We start from the raw sequence: 15,709 nt of genomic DNA on the forward strand, positions 1-15,709 counted from the left end.
AGCGCGCGGGCGTTAGTGCGACAGAGGGGACGCCGCGAGCGCGCGGGCGTTAGTGCGACAGAGGGGATGCCACGAGCGCGCGGGCGTTAGTGCGACAGAGGGGACGCCGCGAGCGCGCGGGCGTTAGTGCGACAGAGGGGATGCCGCGAGCGCACGGGCGTTAGTGCGACAGAGGGGACGCGCGAGCGCACGGGCGTTGGTGCGACAGAGGGGACGCGCGAGCGCACGGGCGTTAGTGCGACAGAGGAGACGCGCGAGCGCACGGGCGTTAGTGCGACAGAGGGGACGCGCGAGCGCGCGGGCGTTAGTGCGACAGAGGGGACGAGCGAGCGCACGGGCGTTAGTGCGACAGAGGGGACGAGCGAGCGCGCGGGCATTAGTGCGACAGAGAGGACGCCGCGAGCGCGCGGGCGTTAGTGCGACAGAGGGCGCGGCAAGCGCGGGGTAGGAGGGGGTAAGGGGCGGCCGCACCGATGATTCACAGGTCAAACTCCATTGCCCCGGAATTTATGTAGATATATACAAGGAGCTTTGCCTTGAGTGCGGTGTTGCAGATTTTACACGTGCGCATGCAATAATGTCAATTGTACGTACGGTACTTTATCACTAAGCACCACTTTTAGAACACGTATCCCATCCGACGTACTACGATTCGCCAGAGCTGCCGGTCAATCACGCGCGGTGGAGACAATATAGATCGGGTCGATTAGATTCGGGAAGAAAGTTAGAATGCTGAGGCCACCGGTCGCACATACCTTGCCGACGTGTTCTCGATGACCTCAAACGTCTTAGCGAGAGCGAGGTACGGCACGTGTTCGCCACGCCGCCAGAACGCGTCCGCCACCGGGTCGTAGCCACGCTTCCCCGGGGCATAGGTGGCGCCCTCGTCCTCCTCGCCCGCCTTCTTGCCGCCGCCCATCATCGACGCGAACGGGCTGCAACCAATCGCGACGCACGATGCAAGTCAACGCGACCAATCAACTCATTTGAAACAAGGAATGACCGCCTTTAGATGTGGCCAGAGTTAAAAAACAACCTCAATCTGTATAAACCAGCAGGTGTTACCTGGACCAAAGCAGAACAGTTACCGAGACCCTACATACTCAATGAAGAGTCATAAGCAAAAAATAATACATCTATGAATATTTTTATAAAATAGTGTACTGCTAGCACTGACATAAGGCTACAATGCAGATGGTTAAACCGGTTATTAAAGTTGTTTGTTTTTATGTTGACACACACACACACTTGTATTAGGCAGGTTTAGCTGTACCACAGAGCAACTAGCACTTACTTAACAGCAGCTTTCTTCTGAGCAGACGACTTTGACTCCCCTGCATTGTTCTCTCCCTTCTCCGCTTTCTCTCCCTTCTCCACCTCCTTCTCCGCTTTCTCTGCCTTCTCCACCTCCTTCTCCGCTTTCTCTCCCTTCTCCACCTCCTTCTCCGCTTTCTCTTCCTTCTTATTCGACTTCGGTTTCCACGCCCTTTTTTCCAGCTTGAGGCGAGGTTTGCCGTTTCACAGACGATTCTTTGGCTGTCTTTTCATTAGCCTTGTTTTCTGCTGTTAACAATCAGTTACAATACTTCAAAACAATAATACTTCCAAAAACACCTAACTGGCAGAAAAATCAATCGCCGAAGTATGCACTGCAGTTGCAAAAACAAGCTAAACTAAATGAATGAACTAGTTGTGAATGAGCTTTGATCTGATAATTAGAAAGTTGTAGTACAACAGCTAAAACACACTAGAGAGACAGCAGTTACCTTTTGTACGGGAGCCCGAGAAAAAACTATGGAGCGTTCGCACAGGAGCGGCTTCCTTCTTGTTCCTCGCCTCCTCTTCCTCTTCCTCACTGCTTTCTTCGACTGGAGTAGGCTTCCTCCTGTGGTGCACCTTCTTCTTTTTTTCTGCTTCCTCTTCCTCACTGCTTTCTTCAACCACTGCTGGCTTCTTTCTGTGTTGCACCTTCTTCTTTATTTTCTCTTCCTCTTCCTCGCTGCTCTCTTCAACTACTGCTGGCTTCTTTCTGTGTTGCACCTTCTTCTCCTTTTTCTTGTCCTTTTCCTCACTGCTTTCTTCAGCCACTGCTGGCTTCTTTCTGTGTTGCACCTTCTTCTCCTTTTTCTCTTCCTCTTCCTCACTGCTTTCTTCAACTACTGCTGGCTTCTTTCTGTGTTGCACCTTCTTCTCCTTTTTCTCGTCCTCTTCCTCACTGCTTTCTTCAACTACTGCTGGCTTCTTTCTGTGTTGCACCTTCTTCTCCTTTTTCTCGTCCTCTTCCTCACTGCTTTCTTCAATTGCACTTGGCTTCTTCCGAGGTCGCACCTCATCTTTCTCTTCCCCCTTTTCTTCTTCTTCTTCTTCTTCCTCTTCCCCCTTTTCTTCTTCTTCTTCTTCTTCCTCTTCCCCCTTTTCTTCTTCTTCGTCTTCTTCTTCTTCTTCCTCTTCACTGCCTTCTTCCATTGCATCTGGCTCATTTTTGTGTCGCACCTCTTTCTTCACTACCTCCTCCTCCTTCTCTTTCTTCATGGCTTCTTCGGTCGTAGCTACCTCGCTCTTTCCTGTATCCACATCCATGTCTTCCTCATCTTCCCCATCTACATCATCTGTTAGAAACGTATATTAATTAACATCCGCAATGATTATCTCTTAGTTACAACACTGAACAGACAAATTACTTCTCGACTAAAAAAACATTTCTCTACCCAGCTATACTGACGACAACCATAATGATAATAATGTTGACATTAAAAAGACTATGAACATAACCATCTAACCAACTGAAATCGTGCTAATAATTTATGAATTATTTAATTAATTAGGATGATGAATCACAAATATGTTGATGACTATGTTGACAATGACAACGATGCTGCTTACATTAATAAAAGTAAAGTTGATGAAAGCAAATGAAAGTGTGATGACGATAGTTGACTACGACTACATTCACGGCGCCAGTCAATATACAATGCAAATCCTCGCGAAAACTTTCAGAAATTCAGAAAAACAAACTGCAGACGTTGCGCTGCCAGACAGCTGTGAACCCGCATGTGGTGATCCACTGTCTAGACATGCGAGAAAAAATACATCCAGACCATCCAAAAAATTTAATCCAGAAACTGGATCAAGGCTAGCCGACGACTCTTTTTCATTTTTCTAGATGCCCGCTCGTGTCCGCCGTGGCCGCCACGTTGTCATGACTACGATGGCTGGCAGACACGGAAGCTGTTACGTTACCTTGGCGACGAGCTGAGCCGACCCTGCCGTCAACGTCGGGGGATTGAGGGTGGCTCCCTCCATCATCTCCCGACTCGCGCGGTTTCCGGCGACTCGCAAAGCTCTTCCTCGCTGCAAACAAGAGAGCATTCAACCCCGATAAGGAGCGGGCCCTAAAAACATCAACCCCACAATCCTCGCCCGTAAATCACCGCGGCGACAGAAAGCGCTTGCAGCGCCCCCTGCATCGCGATTCTCCGCCGCCGCCGCTGCAGACGACGACGCAACCCCCGTCGCGTGACGCTAGTGTTGTCAATCGATTGTAATTTCGTAATCGATCATCGGTTGGACCCAAGTAACCGAAGATCAGTTACAATCGGTTACTCGGGGTGTTGAATGCCTACGTGTGCGTAACGCCGTGTGCATGCACGTGTGTGCATGTATGTGCTTGTTTAGCCCTGTTTACTGTTTGTTTTGCACTGTTTACTACTGTGTGTATAATACATGTATGTTAATAAAGGATAACTTGTATAGTAGCGATGATATCTCTGATTCTCATCACTACATTTTCGATTTTTTTTTTTTTTCTCGATGAAATTGATTATGGATTTTGATAACCAAGCGCTTGGTTCGACCCACTGTTCAACCGATGATTGAGTATAATCGATAATCGTGACATCACTACGTGACGCGGCTCCCGATCGGCATCCAACTCACCAGGATGTGGATCGCCGCGGCGGCAGCGGCGGTGCGGGGGGACAAACAGTTCTGCGAAATGTGATGATTGCTAGGTGTGCGGGCGTGATGAGGTCGATGCCCCGGGGGGGCCGCGGACGTTCCAGCGTCGCAGCGCGTCGTAAACAACAGGATGCGCAGCCGCGCCGGCGGCGTGTTCGGAGCGATTAACTACAGGAAGGCGAGTGAAAGCAAGAAAAAAAGAGAAAGAGAAGAGAGCAACAGAGGAGGGAGAGGCACGGAGAGAAAGAGAGAAAGAGAGAGAAAAAGAGGAAGGACGGAGAGACAGAGGACAGAGAAGAGAGAGGGGGAGAGAGAGAGGGAGGAGAGAGAAGGAGGAGAGACAGAGGGAGACAGAGAGAAAGAAAGAAAGGAAAAAAGAGAGAAAGAAAGTGAAAAGAAAGAGAGGAGAGAGCGAGAGAGAGAAGAAGCAGGAGGAGGGCAGAGGGAGGGAGGGAGAGAGGAGGGAGGGTGAGAGAGGGGAGCGGAGAGAAGGAGTGAGGAGAGAGGGAGAGAGGGAGGGAGCGGGAGATGGGAGGGAGGAGGAGGGAGGAGTGAGAGAGGGAGAGAGGGATGAAGGGGAGAGCGAGGGAGAGGTGCGGAGAGAGGCGGAGAGAGTGAAGAGGAGAAAAGACGAAAGAGAGAGAGAGGAGCAGAGAGAGAGAGAGAGAGAGAGAGAGATGAGAGAGGAGACGAGAGAGAGAGAGAGAGAGAGACGAGAGAGAGTAGAGAGAGAGAGCGAGGAGGAGAGAAAGAGAGGAGAGAGAGAGGACATGAGAGAAGGAGAAGGGAACAGAATGAGAGAGAGAGATGATGAGAGAGAGATGAGAGGAGAGAGGAGAGAGAAGAAGATGAGATGAGGAGAGAGAGAGAGAGAGACAACGCAGCGCACGCACGCTACGCACGCACGCACGCACGCACGCACGCACGCACGCACCAACGCACGCACGCACACCACACACACACACACACACACACACACAGGAGACAGAGATAGAGAGGGAAGGTAGAGACACACATTTTCACGCGTTCATCTGTGATTAATAGCCAGCAATACGCCAGTCCCTCCCTCCCCCCCAAGAAACAATTTGTAGCGGTAGGCATGCGGGCGGAGCGCGTGACAGCTGCAGCCAGCATGGTGGCTCTACTTAATCACGCGCATCATTTAACGACACACCTGACACACTTTCCCGCAGCCCGGTTCCGCCCTGGAGGGCCGCTGCGTCTACAAATACACTCGCTGCGGCGTTACAGGTAAACAAGCGAGCTGACAGCAGCGTGGCAAGCACAGGTAAACAAGCAGCGCAGGCATATACGACTGACAACACTCTCCACTCGAGCAACGACGCACGCACACTCGACGGTGCAATCAACTCGCCCCCTAGTAGTAGGACCGACTCGTAAGCTCTTCCTTCCTCGACATCCGTACGACCCCGGGAGCGTGAGCAGACGACACGAGACAGCGGCGCCATCACGATCATGAGACTGCTCGCGTACACGGCGGCGGCGTTGTTTATCGTCGCGGCGACGATGACGACGATGCGCGTGTCGGCTAAAGGTGAGTGAACGATTCTCTGGAGTCTTCCCCGAAGCGAAGGATTCTCAAGGTCGCACACCGACCTAACTCGTTCTACTCCGAACGCAAACATAATTTTTTTTAGAATCGCGGATTGTCGACACCCAGGCGTCGGTCGTCGTGGCGACGTGCCAACTCGATGTCGCACCGCCGCGTGTTCTAACGAGAGTAGAACGACGCAGCAATCACGCGCTCATCTCATATGCAGATTTAATTAGAACTGTGTTCGTTTACGCGAAGCTCTACGACGTCGCAGTTTCCGTGAAATTCGTTAGCCGGGTCGTTAGCTTTTGATTAATTTCTTTTAAGTTTCTGATGTTTACAAGTTTTCTTTCGTAAGTAGATTCTTGCCCACGGCGCTAGCAAGTATGCGCGACCTATGCCATTGGCACAGACGCAGACATGCGACACAGTTATCCTTTATGATCGTTAAATAACTTTCAACACTAACTTTATAGCCCGATGGCATTGAGTGATGAGCTCGTAGAACCTACATGAGGCTGTACAGGGACATGTATGTGTCACGTAGAAACATATATCATATGTCTCTCATGCTCACTCGCTCACTCACTCTCTCATTCATTCAGTCAGTCACTCACTCATTCGCTCACTCCCTCACTAATTCAGTCACTCACTCGCTCACTCTTTCATTCATTCAGTCACTCACTCACTCACTCTCTCACTCATTCACTCACTCACTCACTCACTCACTCACTAATTCAGTCACTCACTCTCTCACTCATTCAGTCAGTCACTCACTCTCTTACTCACTCACTCACTCACTCACTCATTCAGTCACTCTCTCATTCATTTAGTCACTCACTCACTCACTCACTATCTCTCGCATCCTGTAGCCGGTGACACTAGCAGCCATTCTCCTAGGTTTGATTCCCCCTCTCTCTATCGCATGTTTTACCCCACACTAGCCGTGCCACTAGCAGTCATTCTCCCAAGTTTAACCCCCAGCTCTCGCTCTCTGTGTCGCATGTTCCACCCCACCGCGATACTAGCAGCGGTTGACCACCACACTGTCTCTCTCCCAAGTTTTACCCCCGCCTAACTGCCACGACACTAGGCACCATTCTACTGTTGTTGTTGACCCTCGCTCTCTCTCTCACCAGAGATGCCAACACATATTTGAAGCAATCTGTAGTTTCTGGCCAATCAAATTAGTAGTTCGAGGGTCACGTAGTGACCAGAGTTTGCTAGGGGGGTCCGGCATGCCCCCTGGAAAAATTTTTGATTCTGAGATGCAATTTCCTGCATTCTGAGGGTCAAAAATGACAATAAATTGACAAAACATGACAATAATAAAAAAAATTTTTTATATTTTTGATCACAGTGAAATTCGTAGTTTGATACAAACTGGTCGTAGTGGTGCAAAAGGAATAGAAATTCGTATAAAATACGGATAAATCGTAGTGGTTGGCATCTCTGTCTCACGCTTCCCTTGTTGCAGGCACCTGCATCGGCGGACAGCCGGAGGGCGATCAGTGGCCGGAGCGCTTCGGTGCTTCGTGCTTCGACTGCGAGTGCATGTCTGGAGGCAGCAGTGCAGGGAGCCAGCTGTACACCCAGTGCTTCACGTGAGGCAACATCTCCTCTCTCACTCCCACTCTGTTTTAGGCATGAGACCCTCCTCCCTCCGGGCCACTTAGTAGTTACTGTGCTATGTCCCTTGCTACTAAGTAATGTGTTTTAACCACCCCCCCTTTCCCACTAATTTAAGCATGATGCGTCACTCCATTCCTTCCCCCCCCCACCATATTCCAAACAGTTATTAAGTAGTTACAAGTGTAAAAACGTGACACCAAATCTTAATTCAAACATTTTTTTACATTGCTGTCTTTAATAATCGGAAACAGTGACCAGTGTGCGTACTGTTCTCCTAAAAAATATTTTCCAAACAAACTTCAGAAATAAATTTTCTGAGTGAGCAGCCGCTGCACAATCGAAGTTGCGATCGCTGACGTGTTTCTCTCGCCCCGCAGGACGCCCTGCGTGGACGTGCCGCAGACCTGTCCACCGATCCCAGGCGGCCACCCCGTCGGCACGGCGTGGGTCGAGGCCGAGTACGCCGGCGACCTCTGCATGCACTGCTCGTGCGAGCCTAGCACCGGACCCTCCACCTACCCGCACTCCATCTGCGCGATGTAAGTAAAGTGGCGCCCCCATTTTTTGTCACGTCGAACGACGGGCCAACCCACATGTCCGATATTGCGAGGTGATCCCCTGTGATGGCGCGCTGGGATATTCGCCGAATTGTAGATTCGTTTAATCGGAATGTCATTCTTTAGCGGTAAATTCTTTGCTATTACGTGGATTCGATATTTCACTGATGTATAACATCTTGTGCTATTACATTTAAAATACTTATTACACAATACGCGATGCAAACGGTTAAGAAAATCTGACCTGATCATTACTATTCTCTTCACTTCAGGGGTGAGTGTGCGAATCCTGGCCCACAGTAACGATACCACTGCAGAGCTTCAGTAGACACGCACTGTCCGTCGCCCATGGCAACCAGCAGACAACGTCGGGACTACCATCTTGTCGATTGCGCTTACCGAGATTTTTTTTGTCTATATTCAGAATTTATTCATATTAGTTTATAGAAAATATAGTCGGCCAAGGATTTGTAGCATTTGTTTACCCCGTGAACTATTAGAATATATGTTTATCTCACAGAACTTAAATTCTCTGAGTTTTTTGAGTCTGCATTTAAACATAGATTTGATAGATTTGTTATACATTTTGCTGGGCTTTTGTTTTGAAAATGTCTGTCAAGGTAAAACAAGGCAGACCATCGGTTTCAAATAGGATTTTTTAGTTTTAAACATTTTACGTGTATGGATTAAGACCTATAGTCTATTATAACCAGAATCATTGTATGTTGTCACTAGTCAAATTAAAAAGCAAGTGTGCTGCATTTTCTTTACTCGAAAGTCAATTATTATTTTGTAGTATTATTCAAATACTAATCTTATGATGTACAGTATATATACATAAACATCACTTCCAATAATAACCACCTATAAATCTATAATCTGTAAACATCGTATGTTCTTCTGTGTAGTTGTAAACATATATATATCAAAATACGTAAGTTCCATTTAGCAGTCCTAAACATATGTATCAAAATACTAGTAGCTACTGTATATTTGCAAATAAATAGTGAACAGTACACCTACCGGTCTTACGAAGTGGGACTCCATCTGGACTCACGAGCGGTGCAAGCGGGACCCGGGATGGTGTACCGGCAGACGAACCAGCTACGACGGCATCGCCACTCGATTCATCTCGAATGCTCCCCTACAAACAATATAACATATCACCACAAAATAGTTACAAGCAGTTATCGCATGCCATGCACCATCAGTATAGAGTGTTCTAGGTTACTACAACCTGCCACTGAAACGTACCCCCACCCAGAACTACTAGCAGTGATGTTATAAAAGACTAGAAGAATACCCAAAGGCATGTTGCAGTAGCAATTGGACAAATAGTGAACAACATTGAGATTCCCTGAAATAATGACAGATTCTCCCTCCAGCCTGCTAGCTTCTCTTCTTCTTCCTAATTACACAATTACACTAAATACACATTTAATTACTACCTCTGCAAATAATCTGCCTACCTCACTCTCTCCCCACTCACCCATCTACTGCTCCCCACACCGACCAAGTCCTTCCACCAATATCCTTCCACCCTGCCCACCCTCCCCCTCAACCCCGGAGCTAGGATTTTACATACGCCTCCATTTGCGATTGGTTGCACCTTCACGGCTTCCTTCGTCTGTGCCCCCGCTGCGGCGCTCTGTCCTTCCTCCTCGCTGTCACTCTCTATGACCCGCCTCCTCTTCCTCACCGGCTCAACCGTCTTAACGGGAGAGACCTCCTCCTGCTTGACGTTTCCTTTCCGGATCGGAACATTCTTCCCGGAGGGGGACTTCGAATCTTCCGGAGATTCATTCTTCGGTTGGAGAGGGGACTTGCTGTGATTGAGGGATAAGCAAACGTTTCAACATTCACGTAACGATAAATATTCGAATTTGTAATAATGACTAAGCACAAAAGCAAATTATAGTCACACGAACTGAGAAATTCGATCAGTGCTGCCACTCAGGATATTACAAAAAAAGTATAAAATCTGTCCAGAAAAAAAAGTATCAAAATTGTCTAAAAAAGTATTAAAAAAGTATAAATTTGTATCAAAGTACCATGATTTGTAGTCACTTGTTACCTTTCACCTTGTTACCGAATACATTATAGCCTATGTGCAGCATACAAACAATCTTGGGGAATGATGTATGAAATGCCATGAGGAGTTGACACTCAGTCTGGAATATTTCAATGCAGTGTTTCCCCTGGCCAAAAAGGTCTGTGAGGTGTTGAACGTATTTGTGATGTGTTTGCGCGTTTCGAGGTCCTAGCAAAGCGAGCAGCGCAGGTGCTGGCTAAGCTAGGGGGGTCCGGGGGCATGCTCCCCCAAGAAATTTTTGAAAAAATGGTGCAATTTGGTGCATTCTTTAAAGCAATTCTGAACCCATTGTATGAGACTCTTGAATCTCTTTTTCAAGTTGTCAAAAGTTACGTCAGCGAGGCGGTGTTTTGGATAAATTTCTGTGTGGCGGCTGAGAATTTGAGTGAGGCAGCCCGCCTCGCTTGTGTCAAACTGTCAATGCAGGGGAAACACTGCAATGCGCATTGCTAATTTGACGTTTGGCCACTGATGGCAGAGAGCTGAGAGCAAAAACACTCCACTGAACAGAGCACACATCACTCCTGCAACAAGACTAGCAAAGCACATCTTTAATCTCATCAAATACAGTGTGTACCTAAATGTATGTCCGAAGAGTTTTGAACATCTTTGGCCAAAAAAGTATTTAAAAGTATTTATGCATGAAAAAAGTATGAAAAAAGTATAAAAAGTATATTTTCTTAAAAAAAAGTATAATACAATAAAAAAAAGTATAAAGTGGCAGCACTGTTCGATGTTATTCCATGAGATACATCCGTGGTGTATGCATGGTCACACTGTCCATACATACATGATCATGATGAATAATGAATGAACCGAATGCTGGAATCTGAAGCTATGACAATTCATAATAGAATGCCAGAGCTGTGTGATCCATGACTTTTTATCAATCAAATCTCCTACTACAACTATCACAGGTGATTCTACCTTGTTTTCCCTTTGTTATTGTCATCTTTCACAGCAGGCACTTCTGTAGTTGTCCCATTCTTAGCCACACTACTTGACGCCTGATTTTTTACCTTAGGCTTTGGTGGTGCAAAGAAAGACCTGTGCATAAGAGAAAATATGTAGCAGTGCCAGTGGCAGTGGTAGCGTATTCATTCAATTGATCAATTCCATGGCATGGGAATTTTTAACTAAAAGTAATTTTAGTTGCTTTGGAAAGCCTTTGGCTTTGTAACATGCCAACAAACTGCCTCATTCGGACAAATTTCTGATTAATTTGTCAGTGATTTCTCAATGTGAGTATGGTGAGCTGTGCATGCAGCACAGGACATGATGTACAGTACTGAGTTAGTACGTACAGCATCATATGAGCAACAAAGTAACGTACTGTACCGTACAGTGTACCCATAGAAATAATATGCTAAGGGTTAATGCTAAATTAGGGTGCGAAATTAACGGGAGTCCGGAGTCAAATACTCCCAGATTTACTGTCGGACTCCTTGATTTGACGTATGCAGGAGTCCGTGCGACTCCCTGAAAATTCTGCCATACCACCTAGTTGAAGTACTAGTTCGTTCCAGAGCACGGCCTCGTGGAAATACCGTATTTTTTCAGCTAATATCCAAAGAAAATTTGACAGACGTGCAACCGCATGATATTGATAATGATCATAAGCACATGCGTTATATTGTTAATATCTTTAATTTTGAACCTCAGACTGCGGACTCCCACATTTTGCTGCCGAGTGCGGACCTCCTCTTTTTTAGGGTAGGGAGTCCGTTGGACTCCCGTGTTCAAAAGTTAATTTCTACCCCTGATCTATATAATCTATATTATTTCTATGAGTGTACCAAACCGGCATAGATAGGCCCTATTATTATAGAATACAGTATATAGGCTAGCATAGGCTATATTCAGTATTCAGATCAGACCAAACACACTCCGATTTACTCAAGCAGTCTGTTAGCCCGACCAGGCTGTGCGACGGATTGTCTATACGGTATCCTAACCCTAGCGATACCGTTTCTTGGAGCTAGCAGTCTGTAGTCTCTCTGCACACTACCGTACAGTCTATGACATAGTGGTAGCGGTCCCGGCTTACGTGATAGATCTTTGTGCCATAATATTGGTGGTGAAAACGTGGAATCATATAATAACAACATAAATAAACATTAAGAAATGTCCACTTTCGCAGCAATCACAAACGAAACGATGACACTGTAGTGTACGCAGAAGTTCAACAAAATTTGGTTCCCGCGTAAACCTATACCCATAATGCTTTGCATGTAGTATTTTCAAAATAGTTTACTTTTCATTTTTTCGTTAGTTTAAAATGTTATGTTAAGAAGGGTATGGAGGTCAGAAATACCATTCCTTGTCGTTATATTACTTTTCACTGTTTTATTAGGCAAATAAGACTCTGTCAGCTGTTTAATGTTGAATGTTTACGATAGGGGGCTCTGAGATGCATTTGATCTGACTAAATTATCATGGCGTATTAAACTGGTATCAGTTTGGTATAAGTTTTGTGACAAGTTTAAAGGCTACTTCTGTCATGCGTTTTCGTATGGAATGAGCAACAAACCATCTCTCTATAGCAGACGACCGCAACACAACGATAAATACATCTCGGAAAGTAACGGAAGTGAAGGTACGACTGCCAGCGATTCGGAGGGTCCCAACCTGGACCGACCAAACACAAGTTCTGCTGCTGCTGGTCCTCCGACACAAAAACAATGTAGAAGTAAACCCGGCGACTCCTCCGGCTCTGATTCATCGAGCAGCAAGCAGGACTACAGGTCGTACCAGTCGAGTAGTAAGCATGATGACTGCAACGGAGTCGGAGGAGGGACACGCGACCACCGGGCCACCTCGGCCAGTAGAGATAGAGCGAGCGCGCAGCCGATGGGCCGCGGAACTCAGGGCGAAGCGCTGACCAGCCGCCATGGACGAGGTGCAGCCGGTGCATTCACATCTAGCCGCCCGAGAGAAACCTATTCGAGAGATATGAAAACCCCTATCGGAGGTACAATTCATCGATGCTCCTCGATCGAAATAATTTTAAAATGAGGAAACGGTTTACGATGCTGTCCTTGTTATTGACACATTCGCCTGAGCAGTGATAGCCACGATTTTCCAGTGTAAAGCGTGAATAAATTTTTCTTGATATTGTAGAGCGTGCTACATCACAAAATGCTGAGTAATGGGGGATAGACTGCTAGAGCCACGGACGCGTTGTGTGTCTGCTTGTTACGCATTGTTTTCCCTCGCCCCTCGATTCCGTCTACGTGGTAGCTTGGGGGACTGGAGAGTCAATTTCCCATCCTTCGTCCCCAATATTTAGTATCAGCATGTATTCAGTTGTACTTTGATATGTGACTGCATTTAGCTACGCTAATTTGTTTACTGATGTTCAGATTGAGCACAACAGTCGATAACACTCGTTACTTTAAAACATAAATTATATGTCGATTCTTTTATCTGTCACCTGTAGAGAAGAGCCAGCTGTACGGCGATGAGTCATCGCGTCTCTCCGTGCTGATGAAGCGGGTGATGAGGGAGGACGATCGCCGCTCCTCCATCGTCAAGCAGCTGCGCGAGTACATGCAGACCGCCAACCCCAAGGTGACCTTGAAGCTCCCGCATCGCCGCCGCTCTCTCGTCTCTGTAGTTACGTGCGCATTTGCATCGCCGCGTTGTTGCACTCACTCAGCTCTCTCTCTCCTCCCCTCTCTCATTCTCTCTCTCTGTCTCTCTCTGTCTCTCTCTCTCTCTGTCTGTCTCTTTCTCTCTCTCGCTATGTATATATATATATATATTGTTGAATTATGTTTCGCATATGATGAGGGTTATCCTGATCTGATGAGGGCTGTATTGTATGAAATTGGTTCATTTATCTTATGTTGGATAAGATTAGGTTTAGTCGGGCACACCTGGAATTCTTGTATCAGTTTGGAATATTCGTTAGTAAAAGTTATCTTCGTACTTTTAGGTGATCAGCAAGCAAGCGGACAACGTTTTGGAATCTTTGCAAGATCTTCTGCAGGAGAGGTTATTATCATCTGCCGCATCACACGTTTACAATCTGTGATAAAATCATGAAATGAAAGCAATATTTAACCATATTAAGGCCACGCTTCAACATAATCTGCTTCACGTGCTATTTGTCATAATGTCTAGCAAGTGATGACAGTAGTAGCCGGGCATGGCGGGTACCAACTCGCTCCACATTGGTGTGGTTTGCAATTTTCTGTTTTTTTGCAGGGGCTCTTCAGAGACGAAGCAGGAGCTAGCACGATGTGTGGGCATCACAGGGTCAGTGATGGGAGACGACCCTCAGAGGTATGTGTCTCAGGGTGTCGGCATATGGGGAGTCGGAGATGAGAAACGTACCTCAGCGGTATATGTCTTAGTGTCTCAGCCTTGGGGGGGTGAGGTGATCCATCGACGTATGTGGCTCCTCGTCTACGTATGGGCGCAGGTCAATTATGTGACGAAAGATGGGAGCCTGATTGCCCCGTGCCTGTGAGGTGTATGGTGTTAACAGAAATACGTAAGAACGACATGTATTGTAATATAATAGGAACCTGGTTGATATCAATCGTGTATTTCGAAGTAGTAATGAGAGTAAGTAATGAGTAATAAGTAATGAGAGTAAGTAATGAGTAATAAGTAATGAGAGTAAGTAATGAGTAATAAGTAATGAGAGTAATGAGAGTAAGTAATGAGTAAAAAGTAATGAGAGTAAGTAATAAGCGAGTAATGAAAGTGAAGTTGCTAATCTGATAGCAGGTGGGAGCATAATTGCCTCGTGCGTGAGGGGCATGGAGTGTTCGTATTACAGGTATCAGTTATTATTATTAATAATAATAACCATATTGTTATTTATTAATTAGTATTTTTGTTTCAAAGTAGGTTTCACAGTAGACCTAGGTTTGTACAGTTAAACCTCGATTATCCGAACGAGACCGGCGCGGAGTATTTTGTTCGGATAACCGATTGTTCGGATAACTGATCTGATCGCTGATAACTGATCCATTCACGGGACCTAGAGATCTTGTTCGGATAATCCGAAATTCAGATAATTGATGTTCGGATAACCGAGGTTTGACTGTATTATCTATTCGTGAGGTAAATAGTGAATCTCTTATGCAGAGCTGAGTTTTCTTGTCCTTCCCACAGGTATTTCAACAGTGTGTTTGGCCGGGTGAATGCAGCCAGCACATCTGACGATGTCAGGGTCCACCTACTGAAGGCCCTCATGGAGGTGAGTCATTGTGCGACTTCTTCTTACCCTTGCGTGACCTTTCAGAAGTGTATCCTCTTACCTCTGCTTACTGTGTTACATCCCTGTTCACAGATATACACTGTAACAGCAGCTTGCAATTTTAGCAAATTCGTCTAATATACTTTTGAAGAGAGCCAGTTTTGTGAATGCTGAGTTTTTAACTGTTTGAGTAGTAACTGTTTGATTTATTACATTTATATTGTTTGATTTTTCGGAATAATGAACTACTATCATAATTTTCGTTATTTCGTGGCTACAGACCGACAGATGGCACAACAGTCACCGCGTTGTAGCTCACACGACATAGGCTCGATTCTTATCAAGTTCACATATCTTAGGGGAATCAGCCACCATAAGCGAATGCTCCTGTGTTGTTTTTCTCAGACGCTCGCGATCACGAAGGAGCGTAAGGCGTACTTTTGGGGAATCAACCACTCACTATACGCGAATGCTCTTGTGTTGTTTTTTCTCAGACGCTTTCGATCACGAAGGAGCGTAAGGCGTACTTTTGGGGAATCAACCACTCACTATACGCGAATGCTCTTGTGTTGTTTTTTCTCAGACGCTTGCGATCACGAAGGAGCGTAAGGTGTACTTTTGGGGAATCAACCACTCACTATACGCGAATGCTCTTGTGTTGTTTTTTCTCAGACGCTTGCGATCACGAAGGAGCGTAAGGTGTA

The 15,709-nt window shown here is 46.3% G+C and overlaps 3 protein-coding genes across 3 annotated transcripts in view; 2 read left to right on the top strand and 1 right to left on the bottom strand.

Moving 5' to 3' along the window:
• The window catches only part of LOC106816561 (DNA ligase 1-like), a 27,573-nt gene extending 15,613 nt beyond the window's left edge, over window positions 1–11,960 (bottom strand). The window contains exons 1-9 of the mRNA XM_014821185.1: window positions 11,841–11,960; window positions 10,721–10,840; window positions 9,287–9,527; window positions 8,725–8,845; window positions 3,241–3,351; window positions 1,767–2,609; window positions 1,466–1,566; window positions 1,295–1,416; window positions 752–935 (exon numbers count right to left, since the gene is read on the bottom strand). Of these exons, the coding sequence (XP_014676671.1) occupies window positions 752–935; window positions 1,295–1,416; window positions 1,466–1,566; window positions 1,767–2,609; window positions 3,241–3,351; window positions 8,725–8,845; window positions 9,287–9,527; window positions 10,721–10,840; window positions 11,841–11,860 (1,863 nt within the window). The 5' untranslated portion in view covers window positions 11,861–11,960. The remainder of the gene's footprint in view (window positions 1–751; window positions 936–1,294; window positions 1,417–1,465; window positions 1,567–1,766; window positions 2,610–3,240; window positions 3,352–8,724; window positions 8,846–9,286; window positions 9,528–10,720; window positions 10,841–11,840) is intronic.
• On the top strand, window positions 5,173–8,471 carry LOC106816564. Its single transcript, XM_014821188.1, has 4 exons — window positions 5,173–5,512; window positions 6,990–7,116; window positions 7,522–7,683; window positions 7,974–8,471. Exons 1-4 carry the CDS (start codon window positions 5,434–5,436, stop codon window positions 8,002–8,004), a joined length of 399 nt encoding a protein of 132 aa, XP_014676674.1. The 5' UTR covers window positions 5,173–5,433; the 3' UTR covers window positions 8,005–8,471.
• Window positions 11,961–12,210: 250 nt separating the features above from the next.
• LOC106816562 (serine/threonine-protein kinase SMG1-like) overlaps window positions 12,211–15,709 on the top strand; it is a 22,493-nt gene continuing 18,994 nt past the window's right edge. The window contains exons 1-6 of the mRNA XM_014821186.1: window positions 12,211–12,764; window positions 13,233–13,363; window positions 13,731–13,789; window positions 14,003–14,080; window positions 14,921–15,005; window positions 15,589–15,699. Of these exons, the coding sequence (XP_014676672.1) occupies window positions 12,311–12,764; window positions 13,233–13,363; window positions 13,731–13,789; window positions 14,003–14,080; window positions 14,921–15,005; window positions 15,589–15,699 (918 nt within the window). The 5' untranslated portion in view covers window positions 12,211–12,310. The remainder of the gene's footprint in view (window positions 12,765–13,232; window positions 13,364–13,730; window positions 13,790–14,002; window positions 14,081–14,920; window positions 15,006–15,588; window positions 15,700–15,709) is intronic.

This window comes from Priapulus caudatus, unplaced genomic scaffold (genome assembly GCF_000485595.1).
Source record: "Priapulus caudatus unplaced genomic scaffold, Priapulus_caudatus-5.0.1 Scaffold1416, whole genome shotgun sequence".
NCBI classification, from domain to species: Eukaryota; Metazoa; Priapulida; class Priapulimorpha; order Priapulimorphida; family Priapulidae; genus Priapulus; species Priapulus caudatus.

What these genes read in the sequence shown, in the direction of transcription:
- LOC106816564 (XM_014821188.1), top strand. Translation starts at nt 5,434, where the DNA reads ATGAGACTGCTCGCGTACACGGCGGCGGCGTTGTTTATCGTCGCGGCG. An exon ending in CTGTACACCCAGTGCTTCAC is followed by an intron (nt 7,117 to 7,521) that starts GTGAGGCAACAT and finishes CTCGCCCCGCAG; the next exon opens with GACGCCCTGCGTGGACGTGC. An exon ending in CCGCACTCCATCTGCGCGAT is followed by an intron (nt 7,684 to 7,973) that starts GTAAGTAAAGTG and finishes TCTTCACTTCAG; the next exon opens with GGGTGAGTGTGCGAATCCTG.